Source organism: Felis catus, chromosome C2 (genome assembly GCF_018350175.1).
Source record: "Felis catus isolate Fca126 chromosome C2, F.catus_Fca126_mat1.0, whole genome shotgun sequence".
NCBI classification, from domain to species: Eukaryota; Metazoa; Chordata; class Mammalia; order Carnivora; family Felidae; genus Felis; species Felis catus.
In genome coordinates this window covers 18715736-18735413 of record NC_058376.1, presented here as the reverse complement: position 1 = coordinate 18735413, position 19678 = coordinate 18715736, and the positions used below count along the sequence as shown (strand labels likewise).

The following is a 19678-nucleotide window of genomic DNA, read 5'->3' as shown; positions in this document are numbered from 1 at the left end:
TTAAAACTAAGACTTTACGCCTTTAAAGAGCTGGAATAAATTAAAGACCCCTCCCATTCCTAGGCATTCATCAGCCATAGGGTCCCTGGGGAGACTCTGAGGCAGGGGCAAGTCCAGACTTCCCCTTTATTGTAGACTACAGGACGGAAAAGTCACATTACCTGGGACATTCTCTCGCGGTGCTTGGCCTCCAGCCTCTCTTTGGCTTTCTGGAAATGGGCATGTTCATTCTCATCTCCGGGTGTCTCAAGATATTTGTCGACGGCATCAGGTGTGCTGGCTGCTGTTGTAGGAACTAGAAGGCAGAAAGAAGGAGGTTTGAGAAGGGAAACGGTATCCAATCATTTCAAAGAAAGCCATTTTTTTTCCGTTTACTCCAAAACAAAGACTTTAGTAGAGAAGCACAGACAAGAAGTTAATGCTGTTTAAGAGAACATCATGAGACACTTCCCAGCACAGGACACCTTTCAAGGACAGGGTGAAGGAAAATCTATAAAACAGTCCATTTTGCAAGTGTAGCATTATATTTACATTTCTTTGCAAAACAAGCGTGCGTAGAGTGAAACCAGTTGGTGTTTAACGCATTTTGTCTCAAATCCTGATGCCTTGCAAAATTAACTTTCGTAGTCTTGACAGTAAGATATGTTATCAATATCACAGCTTAGGATTCCTACAGAAACTGAACAAATCTCCAAGTCTATTGCAGAATAATGGCACCATAGAGTAAAAAGGTAAATTCTACGGCATCTTCAGATAGCTTGATTTCAAAGCCATCTTTTGGTGAGAGTGTTTGAAACACTACCCCAAACCCCGTAAACGTCAATAAATGCATTTTCAAAATCACAAAGGGACCTTTCTGCCTTCGCAAAATTTGACAAGAGCCGACCAATTCATTAGAGTTGTTACAAAGAAAGAAAGTGATTTCTACTTTGAATTCAACTAAAACTGCTAAGCAATATTACTGAGTTGCAACATATACTGCTAAATGATGTGGAAACATAAATACCCATAAAATTGAAGAGTATGATAAAACAAAACTATTTTAACTCATGAGCCGAGTGAATTGTAATGCCTAAACAAGCAATTTTCCAAAAGATTAGCAATGATTAGTGGGAATTCAGAGCATTCATGAACATAAAATGCTTTTTTTTTAAAAAAAAAAAAAAAAGAGGGGAGCCTGGATGGCTCAGTCGGTTGGGTGTCCGACTTGGCTCAGGTCATGATCTTGCGGTCCGTGGATTCGAGCCCTGCGTCGAGCTCTGTGCTGACAGCTCAGAGCCTAGAACCTACTTCGGATTCTGTCTCCCTCTCTCTCTGCCCCTGCCCTGCTTGTGCTCCGTCTCTCTCAAAAATAAACATTAAAAAATAATTTAAAAAAGAAACAAAGGAAAAAAAAAGACTTTGATTTAAAGAATAGAGTATGTTCAACCACAACAGTGAAATCAGGTGTTTTCACTATGTTTTTGGGTCAAATCAACTCAAGTGTTTTATTCAAAAGATTATTAAAATATCACCCATGTTCTAGGTACTACTCTTCACTGATTTTATCTAGTTGTTGACTTCTACATTTGAGATATAATATCCCAAAGAGTTAAATGAGAAGTATTTATGGCTAAATCATTTGGAAACTAACTTCTGAGATAAATGTCTTTTATAAATGCTTTGAGAAAAAACGCCTGGAATCTCCACAACCCAAAGGCTCCAAGATTTGAACCAAAACCAGAAGGCTTTTTTCGTTACATAATCAAACAATATCTTTAATTTTAAAGAGAAAATATCTGTTCAGATTTCTTCCCCTTTTTCTTTAATCAAGGTTTAAGAATTATTATTATTAACAAAAAAAAAAGAGCAGTTTAGGTGTCTATATAGATGGCTGCTTTCAAGTGGAAGGAAGGAAGCAGGGCATATTCCTGGAATTATTTTTCAAAACACTTTGTGTTCCCTCTTCGGCTGCCACCAGGGGATTCTGAGTCAATAGGTCTGGGACTGGCACAGGACGTACATATTAAAAAGCATCTGGTCCCATCTTCTGTGTGGGTAGATGAGTGAGAACGTGTTTCAGCAGCGAACGGGGAAAGCGTTGGAATTAGGCACACCTTGATGTTCGTGTGTCTTGGACTGGCTGTGACCCAGGGCAGGTAATGTGAGTCATCTATGTACCCGTTTCTTTATCTGTCAGCCAGCATGCTAGGTGCACTGGGAAAATGACATGCCACCCCATGTGTGTTACACAGCCTGCACCCAGGGTGGCACCCAGGGTCCTTCACGTCAGTGCCCTCAGTCTCTTCCCTGGCATCACACGTCATCCAAATCTTGGAGCATAAACAAACCATAGAAAAAATGAGCTTTTATTTCACACACAGGACCACCACCCACGGGAAAAACAGTAGGTATTTTTCTAAAAGATCTTTGGGGGGGGGCGCCTGGGTGGCTCAGTCGGTTAAGTGTCTGACTTCGACTCAGGTCACGATCTCGCAGTCCGTGAGTTCGAGCCCCACGTCCGGCTCTGGGCTGATGGCTCAGAGCCTGGAGCCTGCTTCGGATTGTGTCTCCCTCTCTCTCTGACCCTCCCCCGTTCATGTTCTGTCTCTGTCTCAAAAATAAATAAACGTTAAAAAAAAAAAAAAAGATCTTCAGTACAACCCACATAAAAGGCCCACAGATTATTGAAAATGAGTCCTTAATTTTTAACACTGAAAATCATTTTCAATTTAAAATCTTTTTTTTTAAAGGAAATCAAAGGCAAGTATTTTTCTGCATAAATTCAAGCAAATCAATATGCAAGTATATTTTACTTCATCATTTTCCCCACTTGAAATGGAAGTGATGTTTAGCATGTTAAATTTGCTTCCCATGGTGTTAATCATTTTTTCATCTTTAAACTGGTATGGCTCAAGCGAGAACGAGTTAAAGTTCTTTTCAGCACAGTGCAATCTGGCAGAATGACAAAATTAGGCAAACGGTACTTTTCATTTTGAACACATGAAAATGTATAAATGTTTGAGGCTATTTTCACTGATCGAGATAGCCATCCGTTAAGTGTCAGAACCATAACTGGGGCGCCTGGGTGGCTCAGTCGGTTGAAAGTCCGACTCCGGCTCAGCTCACCATCTTACGGTTTGTGGGTTCGAGCCCCGCGTCGGGCTCTGTGCTGACAGCTCAGAGCCCGGAGCAGGTTTCGGATTCTGTGTCTCCCTCTCTCTCTGACCCTCCCCCACTCATGCTCTGTCTCTCTCTCTCTCTGTCAAAAATAAATAAACATTAAAAAAAAAAAAAAAGAACCATAGCAGCATCCTCTTCAAAAACTGGAATTATAAAAGTTACTACATAAGTAGGGGAAGTTCTCCATCCAATTTTTATGGTTGGCAAATTTTATGGTTTTCTCCAAGTCTTATGATTTGCAAATATTGTCTACTGTTTTATGGAAAAGGAGATCAACACGAAAATCCGAGTCAGTATAATCGCATTATAGCCTATGTTAAAATGTAGCTTTGCAATATTAAGAATAAAAGAATCATAAAGAAATGAGCATGCAAGGTATATTTAATAGGATTAAGAATATTTCAAGTGTTAAACCTTCTTTTTAGGCACATGGAAATAAATACAAATACTGTATTACTGATTTATTCCATTGAACCCAGTATTTCCCTTCGAGTAAATCCTCGTAAGCGGCTCTTGTTATTTCCTTTAGTTAAGGACTTTAAAGGAAGCAGTCTCTCTTTTAATCTTTAAATCAAACATTGTAGCCATTCACACTAACCTTCCATTTCAATTAGTGTGAGCGAAACATTCCTGTATTCATACCAATGAGCAAACCAGATCACTGTACAGGCAAGGACAGAAGAATGATGGTACATCTTGATATGTGAAAATGAATTTACTATTTCATTATCACTACCCTGCAGCTGGTAGGGAGGAAGGGAAGAATGTTTTTAAGCAGGGGTTCGTACAGAGAGCTCGGCTTCTATTTCTCTAATATTCCCATGTCCTCAAGACATGGTCACACGAGGAACAGCTGATGGTTTGTGATAAAGTCCACGGCAGGCCAGACACAGGATAACGAGGACAGTGGGCAGGGGCAGGAACCCTGTGCCCTTTCAAAAACGTGCTTCCTTTGGGAAAAGAGTGGTTCGAGGAACGACAGGGTATGTTACAGGCCACAAAGGAACGGGAAGCTGTATATCATGGGTCACTTAAAACATAGGTCATTAAAAAATATTTTTTAAGTTTATGTATTGTTAAAAGTTTTTTTAATGTTTATTCTTGAGAGAGAGAGAGGGAGAGAGAGAGAGACGCAGAGTGTGAGCAGGGGAGGGGCAGAGAGAGAGGGAGACACAGGAATTGGAAGCAGGCTCCAGGCTCTGAACTGTCGGCACAGAGCCGGACGCGGGGCTTGAACTCACAAACTGTGAGATGATGACCTGTGCCGAAGTTGGACGTTCAACCGACTGAGCCACCCAGGCGCATCTATTTATTTATTTTTTGAGAGAGAGACAGAAATAGCATGAGAAGGGGCAGAGAGAGACAGGGAGAGAGAGAATCCCAAGCAGGTTCCATGCTGTCAGCACAGAGCCCGATGTGGGGCTTGATTTCATGAAACTGCGAAATCACGACCTGAGTTGAAACCAAGAGTTGGATGCTTAACCGACTGAGCCACCCAGGCACGCCAAAACATAGGTCATTTCAACGAAGAAAGTGGAAGCATATTGGATGTAGGACATTTACTTTTGTTGTGGTTTTATAAGCTAACATACAGCAGTCTGTCCTGTCCAGAGACCTCTGAGGCTCCTTAAAAATTGAGACACAGGCTCAGATTTCCAAGTTGGCCAAATAATAATAGCCCAGGTTCATTTGCTTCTACTGTGCTAGATGCTTTCCAGGTGTCCCCATTTAATACGTGGGGAGAATCAAAAATTACCCCATTGCATTTATTGCTGTGTTTAACACAGCTCCTCATATCCCCGACCCACAAACAGGTCTGAATTTAAGATTAGGTAAGCTATGAAAAGGCTTATGAAGTGAACCGTTAGAGCAGAAGAGGGTTAATCCCATGGATACGTCCAGGGCACTGGAAAGTATTTGCTTTTGTTATTGAACGACAATTGGCGAAAAATATGCTTTGCTAAGTTATCTGCAGACCCGTTTTCTAGCAAACAGCCGTTCCTGCCCGGAATGTTATCTGGCAAATGACCTCCAACCAACGTTCAGCAGAAGTAGGGTTATGAGACTGGGGTCAGGCGTGTGAAGCTGGATGATCTTTTAGCCTTCGGCCCCTGCTCTGTCGTGCTCATTCATGCCTTCTGCAAGCAAGCTCGCTGGATATATTCCCCTTTCATGGAAAACTGGACTTAAAATTCAGGGTTAAACGCCTTTAACGCTGGGTTTTGACCTCTAGCCGCCGAATCATTAGCAACACATGGCACCGTCCTATGCGTGGGCTTCTAAACTGTCAAATGACCTTCATCTTGATTTTCTTCGTGTCTCAAAACAGCCTTATAAACTATGTTAGGACATACACCTTTTCATACTAAGACTGGGTGTCCGAATGGAATACCAAATTAAAAAAAAAAAAAAACGCTACAGGAAAGCAGTTCTACTTCACAGCACTTTACCGCCTCAAGGTGAACATTCTGCTTCCCCAAATCCAGTGCATTCTGGATGACTGATGCTTTCAATATGAACCTCGTCCTGGCTTGTTTGCTACTCTGGGAGGTCAGAGGTATCTGAAAAGCCGAGGCAGCGGCTCGGATGTAGACTGTGCCGCCTCGAGTGTGCCCGTTCATTCCTTTATCCCTCTGTTTCACAAAAATTACACCCCACACTAATGTGAGACGCACGGGACAAACCAATGAAGACAACAGAGACCGCTGTTCTTGGGGAATCATATTCTAGAGAGAGAAACCACCGCTTCAGGAGGAAAAAAAAAAAAAAGACAAAATTAAGACACGTTGTTAGAATGCGATTTCTATCATGGAGAAAAAAAGAAAACTATAGCAGGGCTGGCAAGAATCAGGGGGTGCAGGGGAAGGGAGCTGGGGGTGGGTGAGAGACCACAGCAGGAAGGAGGTGGCCAGGCCGGGTCTAATTGAGGTGATGTTTAGACAAAGAATTGAAGCCCCACCTCCATTAGCAGCTGCAAGAACGTAGCAGGCAGATGCAGAAACGAGCACAAAGGCCCTAAGAGGTGAGTGTCTGGAAAATTCCTGGACAAGCTAGGTCAAGTGTGGCCAGAGCTGAAGAAGCAAGGGAGACAGTAAGTAGCGAAGAGGCAGAGAGGAAACGCTGGTCACATCAGGCGAGGCCTGCTACCCTCCGGAAGGATGGCGAGGAGCCAATGGGAGTTGTTTTGAGAAAGGGAAATATGTGATATGATGCTTTAAAAGGGCCACTCTAAGGGCGCCTGGGTGGCTCAGTCGGTTAAGCGGCTGACTTGAGTCAGGTCATGATCTCGCAGTTTGTGGGTTCGAGCCCCGCGTCGGGTTCTGTGCTGACAGCTCAGAGCCCGGAGCCTGCTATGGATTCTATGTCTCCCTCTCTCTCTCTCAAAAATAAATAAACATTAAAAAAAGAAAAAAAAAAAAAAGGTCACTCTGTCTCTGCCAAGGGGCAAAGCAGAGGAAGGAGGTCTCTCAAGGGTAAAAGATAAAAATGAGGGTGGGTTGGAAAAGCACCAGGAGACAGTGAGGCGTTCTCTTGGAAGGCTCTCCACCCCTCCTCCCAGACATAAGACGAATCACAGATTTGCTTCTTTCTCATCACCTAAACCACAGGTAACCAGATACTAAGGGAGGAATTCTTTTCATGTGTGTGTGTGTGTGTATGTGTGTGTGTGTGTGTGTGTGTGTGTGTGTGTGTGTGTGTGAGGGTTCATTTCAGTTTTAAAAATTTTGTACCAATGGGTGTCACAATATTCTCACTTCACGTTGATTGTAAACTCTCTTGGTACCTGTCGGAGCCTTTTTTTTTTTTTTTTTTTGGTGGATGGAGTTTGGCACACATCTGCTTTCAGTTTATTAATGACGCCTGGTGCTGCACCCTATGTTCCTGTAACAAAATACATCACCATCACTGGGGACACGATGCCAATGAAACGTTTCCATTGCAGCATTTCCCCTGAGAAAATGTTACAATTTTTAGGAAACTCACTTCCAAACGAGGGGGAAACTGGTATTATTTTTAGGATGTGGTAAAAGTCCCTCCCCTTGCCCATTAGGAAGAAGCTCTGTATCAGGGACATGATCAAATTCAGCTAATAAATCAAAGTTGATGCTAAATTTTTAGTTCATTTTCGTTCTGACTATATAATCACTATGATGTACTCCATTTCATACCCAAGACGGCAAGAATGTAGAGTCAAAACACTGCAGACATCATGAAAAACTGCCTCCATCATTTTGACATTCACTTGTTTCCTCAATCTCTAGGAGACACATAATATAAAAAAAATTTTTTTTAATGTTTATTTATTTTTGGGAGAGAGATCGAGTGCGAGCAGGAGGGGGGCAGAGAGAGAGGGAGACACAGAATCCGAAGCAGGCTCCAGGCTCTGAGCTGTCAGCACAGAGCCCGACGCGGGGCTCGAACTCACAAACCGTGAGATCATGACCTGAGCTGAAGGTGGATGCTCAACCGACTGAGCCAGCCAAGTGCCCCGTAGGGGATACATAGTTCTACAGTCAAGAAGGGCTCAGGATGTAGAAGGAGGAATGACCCCACCTTCAAACAGTAACAACTCTGACGACCTACAAGCCAGAAGGCAGAACGTTTCCCCAAACAGAGGCCCGTGAATGGCATTTGGTCAATATACCAGTGTTAGATTCTAACAAGAAAGTCTGGTTAGTCTCCTTTCATCAGGAGAAAGGCAATTTATCTCCACAGCACTGACAACAGAAGATGAAAGTCAATAAAGACCTATTCCAGTCACTGCTTTATCACTGAAAATACTCTTTGATCCAGTGCTGGCAACAGTGGGACTAGAAATGGCAGTGCTTCCTATGAGAGGTGGCAGTAAGGGTCCTTCACATACAGGTGAAACATGAACCTGAAAACTTAACCCCGAAACAAGGCAGAGCATGCAGATTGCCACCCTGACTTTAATGAAAAGAAAAAGAAGGAAAAGTCCATTTCTCTCGTTGCAAAATGACTTACTTAAATCCCAAACACATCCTAAACTCAAATATTTATCACACCCGCGAGGTCCAGGTGAGAGGGGCCGCTTGTGATGCGAAAACAGCTTGTGCGACCCTTAAATATCGTTTCAGACTCTTCTAAAAATGAAAAAGAAGAAAGGAACAAAGGCCCTTTCCCCGGCACGCCCCGGCTCCACGCTTGTTTTAATAGGCAGCGCGATCATAGCTGGCCGACCCTGCATCGTGCCGACAGAAGGTAATAAAAATGTAATCTACGCTGTGTTTACTCTAGTCAAGCTACATTTCTTTTTTATGTCTTATGGACACGTACTGATGTGGGAATTTCGTCGATCTGGGAAAGGAGCGTGGAGGCATGAAGGCTGGCGTTATTTTTATTAATATCACAGTGCACCACAAAATTGGAGAGCAACCTCGAGTCTGCATCTGAAAACCACATGTGCAGCCACAGCCGTAATAACTGGCATCTAGGCTGCCTTAACCTCTGGTTATTGTTTTCTGTCCGTGTGTCCGAAGCCATTCTCAACTTCATTAATGGTGGATCATAAGGAGATTACCTGTCACAGTCACTCAACACTCCACAGATGAGTTCAAAGAGTCAAAATCTGCAATATTATCTACTTTCAAAGGAACTGTAGCAGTAAAAGCCAGATGAAGCTGTTAACCTCTACGGAGGTCTTAAGGATAAAACCAATTTCATTTTCCTCAGGCCGTCCACACCAGTCTTTCTCTACACTTGTATGTTTTAACGTTATATTGTTATTTAATCCTATCACACACCGAGGTCTCATCTCATCAATAAAACTGTCAAGTTATTGGAAGCAGGGAACTTGGTTTACTTTGTTGGTGTCCCTCAAAATACCCAGCTTAGCACCAGCACATCCTGAGCTCAGAAGTTAACGGCTTTATTAAATCAAAGGTTGGCATGCTGGTCTTTTTTTTTTTTTTTTGCAAATAACGTGTTACTGGAACACAGTTGTTATCTATTTGTTTACCTATTGTCTGTGGCTGTTTTCACAGCTGTAACTGCCAAGTTGAGTATGTATAACAGAGACCATATGGCTTGCAAAACCTCAAATATTGACTCTCTGGTCTTTTGTGGAAAAATTTTTGCCAAAACTCTTATTAAACTATCTACTTACTCTTCTTTGGAAATAGCTGGAGAATAGAGCATATATATATATATATATATATATATATATATATATATATATGGTGGGCATTTTTTCCTGTTCTGAGTAGATGAGCTTTTTTTTTTTTTTTTTAAATGCCAGTTTGCTGAGCAAATCAATTCCTGTCAATCTCAGGATCTCTCCCTCTGATAGCTTGGAGGAAAAAGCCATTTTTTATTCTGGTTATTTCTCAATACCAAAGATGTGGCTTCTCATGTGTCAATCTAATAGATTTTGCTGCCACTGATGTTTTAATGGTTTTAATTGTTGTTAATAGTGCTTGGCAGTTTTAGAAAAATATCACAGTTCCATTAGTATTCGAGAATGTGCTAATGAGGACTAATATTTGCTTGCTGCCATCAGAAGAACACGTACAGTGTGATTAAGAACAATGGTTCAAGTCTGGACAAACACCGAATGCCTGGGTGTTAGGACAGGATATGACAAATCGGTGGCAAAGGAGGTACATTCCATTCAGAGGGTGCACGGTGAGTTATCTGTGGTTTGCAAATTGTGAGCCACTGCGGCAGCTTTAGAACTTGGGGTGGTGATCTGGCCTGATTTGACGTCCTCGTTATTTTTTTTTTGAAGTTTGTTTGTTTGTTTGTTTAGAGAGAACATGCGTGTGTGAGCAGGGAAGGGGCAGAGAGAGAGAGGGAGAGAGAATCCCATTTATTTATTTAGGGAGAACATGCGTGTGTGAGCAGGGAAGGGGCAGAGAGAGAGAGGGAGAGAGAATCCCATTTATCTATTTAGGGAGAACATGCGTGTGTGAGCAGGGAAGGGGCAGAGAGAGAGAGAGGGAGAGAGAATCCCATTTATTTATTTAGGGAGAACATGCGTGTGTGAGCAGGGAAGGGGCAGAGAGAGAGAGAGGGAGAGAGAATCCCATTTATTTATTTAGGGAGAACATGCGTGTGTGAGCAGGGAAGGGGCAGAGAGAGAGGGAGACAGAATCCCAAACGGGCTCTGAGCTGTCAGTGCAGAGCCTGAAGCGGGGCTCAAACTCATGAACTGTGAGATCATGACCTGAGCTAAAACCAAGAGTCAGATGCTCAGCAGAGGGAGCCACCCAGGCACCCTTGTCCTTGTTATTTTTATACACTCTGGCAGTGTATTAGTCTATTCTATGGTATCTTGGCCATTTTGATGTGAGGACAAAAATAATGTTTTTCCTTTCTGGATCCTGCATGAGGCCAGATCCAGCCTTTGCACAGACCCTAAGGCCATAACCACGATCCCGAAGAGCATCCTAGATGCCAAGTCATCTGTGTGGCAAGGCTGTGCGGCATCATGACAGATGGCTGTTCTCTAGCATATGCTGGGATTCTGTGAAACGAAGATGAAACACACAGAGGAGGAGGGGGTGGGGCAGGGGTTCGCTGCCCTGTTCTCTGCCTCCCCAGCAGCACTCGCATCAGAGTAGAAAAACTGAGACCTCTAACTAAGACTACAGTCAGGGCAGCAACAGCGACTTCTACCCCAACTTGTACATACGGAGAGCAGGGATGCGGGTCTAACGGATTCAATTTTCACAAACGTCAACCGAGAATCGGAGGCTTCTGACCGGCAACGCAGCAACATGCCCTCAGAGTTCGTGCAAAGTGTGACTGTTTGCACCAGGCTGGTTGTATCTTTTCGTCAGCTGTGGGCTCACCGTTAGTCTAGATCAGGGGCTCTCAACTGGGGCTGACTTTGCCCGTCCCTGCTTCAGGGTGCAATCTGGCAAAGTCTGGAGACAGTTTCAGTTCACACAGTTGGGGTGCCGTTACTGGCAGCCAGCGGGTAGAGGGTGGGGATACTGCTAAACGTCCTCCATGCACAGGAGAGCATCCGCAAGAATGAATTATCTAGCCCCAAATGTCAACAGTGTCAAGGTTGAGAGACTTGGGTTTATTTATTGTCTGTGCCACAACTCACTGCAAGAAAAGAGGAAAAGATGGGTCATTTGTCATTCTCTTTGGCCAGACCCTTTTGTGCAATCAGCTGACTAAATACGGGCACGATGCTGTGTGACATCAAATGCCATTAAGGAGTCATTCTGTTTGCCTTTTGAGATGCAATCTGATGGGAAGAACACTAGAAAAAAAATTATTCTCTCATTTGAAACAGAAACTAATCAATAGATATTTATATAGTACTTTCACTGTCGTTAGCAAACACTGCACTGGGCAGAATGAATGTGAACCTTCTGTGTTGTTCTAAACCCAAATGGGCAGACACAAAATAATGCCAGAAACAACTCAGGTCTCACCAGATAGTTTTTTCAAACAGGAAAGGATTTTTTCTATAAAGGACTCAAATCCACAAGTTTATGAAAAAAATGAAAGCTCTTAGCCTCATCTCTCTCTCTACCTGTGGTTTAGAGTCTTATCTTCTATGAACAAAATAATAATAATAAAAAAATCAATATTCCTTAAAATTGCAATGCTCAGAAGTGGTTTTTATGACAAAGATTTAACCTGATCATAATCTGCTTTGAAGAGGAAAATTATTGTACGTGTAATGTAGGCCATCACACATCTTCTCCTTGTGTGCAATGTTACATCAGTTTAACGGAGAAGCTTTTCCTGTCTCCTTTCATATTTCTTATTTGGCTAGAAGCAACTCAAACTGAGAAACCCATCAAACAAACCACTCTGGGGAAAAGAGAGATCCTCCAGTAAAGCCCAGACTGGTGGAGAAGCCAAGTGCAAGCCCATCTTGCTAAATCCTATGGGCTTGCTCACCTTCTTTTTGGGCTCTTTTCCTCCGACTACATCCTGCCATCTGCATTTGACCTCCAGATGACCGTGAATCCTTTAAATCAGATGTGTAAGTTTGCTATAAATAAGGAAGCATAGCTGTGCAGGCTGTGAATAACTGGAAATTATATGCTTTCTCTAGTCTGTTTGTACCAGCACTGCAGATCACTTCACTCGCTGTGATGAACAGTCTCTGCAGGTAGACGAGAAAATATAGCCGCCAAAATCACTTCCCCTCCTAGAAAGGAAAGGTGTCATGATCCCAAATACACTGCAAGTAGTCGGAGAAAATTACTGGGAAAGAGAAGATTGCGAGAGATCTTCAACGTCTGTTTGGAAAATCTGAGGACGCAGGTACTTCATGAAAATAAATTTATCAAGTCATGTTCATTTCTGTTAATTACTAAAAATGGAAAAATACAATTGTATGCTAACATGCTATGAAATGAAATATTTTTTATAAAAGGGGGGAAGATATTTCATTTGTTGATGCATGCTTTATTTACTGCATTTAGAAAAAATGTTTTTAATATTCTTCTTCTTTCTGTTATTTTCTGTATTCTTAAAATGCATTTTGAACTCCAAATACTAATTTTTCTAACGTAAAAAACAGAGCCCAATACTTGACCGTATGGAATATAAGTGCAGAGCCACAATATCATTTAGGTTTCAAAGCTGGTCCTGCCACGTTTGATGGCTCTCACAGCTTCATTTTCTCGTATGTATAAAGGAAATGAGGAAAATGCCCACAAAGTGTTCCTGAGAAAAATAAATGATCCATGAAAACACCGGGTAAATGGCAACCTGCCACAAAGATCAATATATTATCAATCCTACAGTGTAATATCCAGTTTTCTCCAGTCCTGTGTGTCTACTCACTTGTAATACTTTCAATGTTGTCAGAAAAAATGCTTTGTCACAATCACAGAAATATGTGGACTATACTAGTGAAACTCCCACATCTTTCAAGTTATATATAAAGTGAATGAATGTGAATCTCATGGTGGCCATTAAAAAACCTTAATGGTCTATGATGAAATTGTAAGTTACATAATTCTCCAACTGTTATTTATCCCTTTTTTTAAAGGTAATTGGTTTCGGGGCGCCTGGGTGGCGCAGTCGGTTAAGCGTCCGACTTCAGCCAGGTCACGATCTCGCGGTCCGTGAGTTCGAGCCCCGCGTCAGGCTCTGGGTGGATGGCTCAGAGCCTGCAGCCTGCTTCCGATTCTGTGTCTCCCTCTCTCTCTGCCCCTCCCCCGTTCATGCTCTGTCTCTCTCTGTCCCAAAAATAAATAAACGTTGAAAAAAAAAAATTAAAAAAAAAAATAAATAAAGGTAATTGGTTTCATCAATTTGGAGACCAGGTTTTTTAAGGATAATATAAATATATGCTCATTTTCATTATATATGAACGCGAGCTGAAATCGTGTCTCTTTTTCTAGCAACTACAGGCATCAATAATGTGTGTGTGTGTGTGTGTGTGTGTGTGCACATGTATCATCCTTAACCTAAAGAAGGATAAATTTATTTATTGATATAATCCACATTTTAACATAAGTACTTGTGGGGGCTCCTGGGTGGCTCAGTCAGTTTAGCGTCTGACTTCAGCTTAGGTCATGATCTCACGGCTCATGAGTTCGAGCCCCATGTCGGGCTCTGTGCTGACAGCTCTGAACCTGGAGCCTGCTTAAGATTCTGTGTCTCCCTCTCTCTGTCCCTCCCCTCCTCACGCTCTGTCTCTCTCTCAAGAATAAACATTAAAAAAATAATAATAAATACCTGTGTGTTAACATTTTAAAACCAAGGTAGTCAGATACATCAAGTGAAATCAATCACAAAACACAGACATTCTAAGGTTGGATGATGATTTCTTTGGAAGAATCTTTCCACAACCTAATGATAAAACCTGAGGTCGGGCACTTTTGCCCTAGTAAGGTGCATTCAGGGAGAGGAAGAAGAGGTGGTTAGGGAATCTAAAGGTAGTCTTTCACTTCCTAAGGCTTAACATCTGCCTTACAACACATTAAGTGAAGTCCGTGCATACGCACTGGTCCGTGGAGTTAGCACCACGCATGTATATGATGTATTTTTCTGGGAAACGAGTCACTTATATTCATGGCCTCTTGCAAAGCTATGGCATCTTGACAGCTTTAGGAAATAGAATAGTGATGCCAAATAAAACACAGTAATGTTATACGTACGGTATGTAGCAGAATGACATGAAGCTGAAAAAAAATTTTTCATCAGAAATAGAAGTTGAGTCAATCCTCGTAGCCTGGCATCTGAAGTTGTCTGGCAAAACTGGACACAGTTACAAGCAAAGCAATGGAAATACACATTTTATGGAAAGACAGGTGTTCAAGAAACACAGAAAGAACCATGCAAAGAAAGTGATGATGCTGGAGTTATACAGCCATGCACTGTACTATCTCCTCCTTCCCCCCAACCCCCTCCAGTGAACGACAACATACGTTTAACAGCATCTTGGGGAAGAGGTTCCTGGGTAGTCTTGAGTAAGCTTTGGGACACTATGGAGAAAATAAGAGAACATAACTAAAAACAAAAAATAGAAACATGGGAATGGTGGCTGAAACTTACATGATTCCACTGACCAAAGGGAAAAACAAAAACAAAAACACTGGATTAAAAACTAAAACAAAACTGCACAAACACCTTCAGGCTTGGCCCCAGCTCAGGACCAAAGTAAACATAAATATATTTGCCCGATAATATCTAAGCGTGCTGGGTATTTGGTCTCCAATACCACTTGTAAGTAACATCCTGAGGATTTCCTGCTCCCATTGTCCCTCCTTAGTGTCAACCATCACCAAGGTCCCAAGGATCCACGCCTTTCACCCATTTGTAGGGCAGCCTCCAGCTCTCATCTCGGGCCACGTGTTGAGGCTTCACTGTCCCCTTAGATCTGTCCACCCTTCTGACTGACCTTAAGCCTCTCACATTTGTTTTCTTGATAAACTATTCTATAGCCTCCTTACCCTGGAACTAAATACGGACGGCTTGGCTTATCCATTACACCTGCGTTGGGAATCTCTGCCTTTTGCAAATCTTTCCGCAAAAGGTGTACCATCCAGGGCACCTCCAGTGGCTCCAAATGTCCAGAGGCTCCAAATGACCTGTGTTGCCCACTGTTCGCTCCCAGCCTGAGTCAAATCAGACTGATCAAATGGAGACTGCGAGCGTATAGGCCGCTGTCGTGTTTTGGTGGGGGGATCATTTCCAACTCGACACAAATTCCTCACTGCCGATAATTTTCAAAAACCCTTTCTTATTACATGCGCGCGCACACACACACAATTTATATTTCAAAAAATAAATCCACCTCAGGGAAATAGAGGAAAACCGTTTGGAATTGTGCCAAGAAATCTCCCACAGCAGCTAAGCCAGTTAGAATCTCTGTAACAAAAGTTCTTTGTTCAAGAGGCTGCAGGCAACAGAATCCCCCGTTGTGTTCCCGGTTACCTGACCTAATTAACTTCTTTGTTTGAAACTGAAGAAAGGAGTCCTTGCCGCAAGAAGCCACAATCATCCAATGGCGGCCAGGAAAGAGGCCCTTGGGGTTACCAATTCCTACACCTGTTCTCACACATGACAGAAATGGAGTCATCCCTCATACAGGAGACCAGTGGGAACTTTTCCATTAGATTCCACTTAGATGCTCGGCTTCACAACAGAAGGTCTTAATGGCGCAGGTCCTTTTGTCGTTTAGCTTAAGCCTAGGATCGCAGTGGAGACCAATGTATACTTTCCCTAGGAATCCCAGGCAGGAAGTGGGAGCTACCACCTGCCTAAGCACAAGGGAGAAAAGGCAGGCGTCTCTTAAAGAAATGCACAATTAATGAATTTAATCTTTTATCAAGTTGAGCAAATCTCCCTTGAGTACTTCAAATGTCCTACTCACGAACAATAGTAAATAAATAAAATGGGGACTTTAACTTGGGAGGCTGTTCACAGGAACAGAAGTCCCGTATGTCTGGCTCACTCCCTCCTGAGTATCACCTCCGTGGACAGAGTTTCATCTCGTAGTTAAGTCATTATCACTCCGCGTCTCTCTCCCCCAGCGTTATGAAAAACTGAAAGTTCAAGAGAAAAGGCTTTGAAAATTATATTCCCTGAGACTTTTGTCCTTCCAGGTTTCTAATGTTAAGTGAAGAGTTTTCTTCTATTTCCAAGAGAAGGCATGAAACATTGAGACTGCAAGCGTCCGTGTGTGAGCCCAGAGGCCCCTGGGGCCCTTTCTGTCTTCTGGCATTCGACGTGCGTATGCTCCATTCAAGCACATTCTCTGCGGCCGCAATAAAGGTCACACGTTACAAAACAGCTTAAAGGTGCTCATCACAGCAGTGCGCCTTTTGCCAGTGCAAACGGAGCCGCACCCGCCAGGCTTCCGGCGGGAAACCGTACTGGCACATGTACTGCACATGCATAGACCTGAACACGCATGTGCACAGACAGACAAACACACAAGTATCCGTTTGCACAGACAGTCGAGAAGACAACACAGCGACTCCGGCGTGGCTTCAAGAGGGGCACTCGAGAGAAGTCCCTAGAGACCGCAAGACGGATGCACCACAGCTGGGAAGGGAACACACCCGCGGCCATGCTTTATTAGAGAAAGACGGAGATGGGTGCTCGGGATCGAACATACGGGAGGAGACGCCGGGCAATTAGAGAAGTGGACAGAAACGTGGTTAGTGGCAGCGACAGACCCACTCCCAAGAACCAGGAAAACCAATCTGTTACGAAGAGCAGAGTCAGTGGCGAGAAAAGACGAGAGGTGGCCAGGCTCGGGGAAGGTCCACTTACTGACGCTGCCGCACACGGCCATGCAGTACTCCTCTGTGTCAAAGTTGTTTCGGTTCCCGCCACATCCGCCGTAAAAGAACGGGGCGCACTTGCCTTCGGTCACATCAAAGTACCAGCGGGAGATCATTGCGCGGCATGGCCCCGTCTCGGCTTGTTCAGAGCACACCTCTAATCAGAGGAGACGTGGGGAACCACATTTAGCATGAAAAGGCACCTGCTCGCCGTTCGCGTGCATGTTTACTTTTCTTACACCTTACTCCTCCCCCCCCACCCCCCAGGGGGGGTCACCGGGGCTGGGATTATTGGGCGGACTCTGCCAAACATTTACCGAGGACTTTAATCGCCAGCCAGGAGGTTAGAATTCCCTCTGAAACAAAGCAGTGCATTCTCATCTGGTTTAATGAGTGGCTCAGTAGGAATGAAAGGATTCCTGATAGACGTGAGCACATCTTGTAGCTGCTTTTAGATTGATAGCAAGTGCCCCAAAGGGTCTGCACGCGGAAACATTTCTTCCCCGTAAGAAACAAATTTCTCAAGGAACCTCCAGTCAGCTTTAAAGGTAAAAGGGTTGTGTCTGTTTACGATGCAAAGAACGTTATCTTCTCACGAACATCTGACTGTTTTCCTTCACGAAGAACAGCCTTGACTCAAAGTATAAAATAATTATAAAGTATAAAATAAATATTAAATTTCATTAAAAAATTATAAAGTATAAAATAAATATACTTCGAATGTGATCCAGTTTCCAGAGAACCAGCCTGTCCACTGACCATATTTGAAAACATATGTCAACATCTGTAAATGGGACTGACAGCCAGTTATATTAACTCTAGTGAAATATAATTTTTGATTTTTCATTAATCCGTCCCTTGGACAATAATGCCCCAAACAACAAAACAAAGTCAACCAATTCTGATTTGTTAACACACACCATGTATGCTCTTACATGAAAATATATCTTACCTGTCAGCATGCTTGGCCACCCTCCCCAAGATCAATTTCATGATCCTTGATTGATCCAAGCGCAATAACTTATCTGATTCCATTTGTAAAGTTATCGTGAGTAGAATAGGAACCTTACCTCCCATGTAGATTCCATTTTTTTAAAAGGGAAAACAGTTCTCCCTCTGAGTTTATGTCTTGCCCTAGCTAGGCTTCTAGAGAGCCTGCTGATGCCTTAGCACACACAGATGTCTTGCTTATTAATTTTACTGTCATACCAAGGAAAAGCATCCTTCTAAAAGATAAAAGTCATGCAGAGTTCAGAGCTTCCAAAGTAGGAATATTTAACAGACTGACTAATCATTCACTCAAAGATAAAGATCGACAACGTCTATGTAAAAGAGAACTACTATTTAACTTGCTTATACACACCACTTAAAGCTCTTTCCTATTGAGACAAAGAGGTGAGAGCAAAACCAGAAGTGACCACCATCATGATGACGTCAACAGAGTAGGGAAGGACGGTCAGCACTGAGCTCAGAAGGTGGAGGTCAAACAGTGTGCAGGAGAAACGCCAGTGTAACAGATATCTAAGGTGCTTCTGGCTCTCTTTAGGTGGTTTTCGGATGGAAATATCTGGCTCTGGGAGCATCAAGCTCCATGGCACCGTCACTAAGGTCTTCCCATTCAACTGCTGCTTTAAAAGTCCATCCTTGTCAAGCCATGATGTGTTTTCAATTTGATTTCTGCACAGAGCTCTCCTGTCTGATGAAAATCTGCCAATCCATTCACACAAGTTTCCCACCCCCTTGGCAGTCTGATTTATCCCCCACAAATTAAAGAACTGGTATTCATACTTCTAAAGGGTCAAACAGTTTTGGGAGGGGACAGTCTGATCACCTCTGAGCTACTGACAAAGCAGCTTCTGGGCTACAGAGCTAAAAGCCACATGCCCCAGATGTGGGGTCCCTGGCAAACCACAGCCATTAAGCTGTCTCCACTCACGGACCTTAGTTTCTCTCCCTGTCAGTTGTAAGAAATACCTACAGGCTCTCTCTTCTGCATTCCCCTCACCAATCTGTACATGTTCATGTGACATGCTCTTTCTTTCTTGTTTCTAAGACATGACAGTATTCATCATTAACCTCTTCCTCAGGCTGTACTAATTCCAACAAGACTCCCAGACAACGGTGTCCTCTGAGCCTCCGCTGTGGTTGAAGCTGGCACTCGAATGCCTCTCCCCCATGGCATGACCCCAGGAGCACAGGCAACAAAACTCATCACGGCTCTGTAACTCATAGCAGTCCTCCCCTTTTACACCTCTTAAGAGTACCAAAATGTGTCTTCTTGTACTTGTCTGCCATAGACCCCTCCCCCCCCCGCCACGTCACAGCTATGCAGGGGCAGGAGACCTGTTTTTACGGAATCTCCTATGTTCTAAATGCAAATGATAAGTTTATAATAGCTACTCTTCAGCTTCATTTGTCGTTGCAATTCTAAACATCGCTCTAAGGTGCAACTTTGTGAGCCTAAGTTATTAGAACACATCTCATATTCTGTTGAAGAATAAAGTGGCCACATCTGTGTTGAACTCTTCCAAGAAAAATTTTAGAAAGTCAACGTACTAGAAAAACAATTATTTTTTAAGAGTGTGTTTTTTGCAACAATAGATACATGTACTTTCTTTTTTTTTCTTTTTAATGCTTATTTTTGAGAGAGAGACAGAGACAGAGTGCAAGCAGGGGAGGGGCAGAGGGAGAGGGAAACACACAATCCAAAGCAGGCTCCAGGCTCTGAGCTGTTAGCATAGAGCCCATCATGGGGCTCAAATTCACAAACTGTGAGATCA

At 43.1% G+C, this 19678-nt stretch overlaps 1 protein-coding gene across 7 annotated transcripts in view; it reads right to left on the bottom strand.

The window, feature by feature from the left end:
- Nucleotides 1–19678, bottom strand: part of APP (amyloid beta precursor protein) — a 277992-nt gene that overhangs the window by 88393 nt on the left and 169921 nt on the right. For 2 of the 7 annotated variants that reach the window (XM_023238836.2, XM_023238837.2), the window contains exons 7-9: nucleotides 16888–17055; nucleotides 14535–14591; nucleotides 162–295 (exon numbers count right to left, since the gene is read on the bottom strand). In XM_023238836.2, the coding sequence (XP_023094604.1) occupies nucleotides 162–295; nucleotides 14535–14591; nucleotides 16888–17055 (359 nt within the window). The remainder of the gene's footprint in view (nucleotides 1–161; nucleotides 296–14534; nucleotides 14592–16887; nucleotides 17056–19678) is intronic. The other 5 variants (XM_023238838.2, XM_023238839.2, XM_023238841.2 and 2 more) reach the window with 3 other exon arrangements.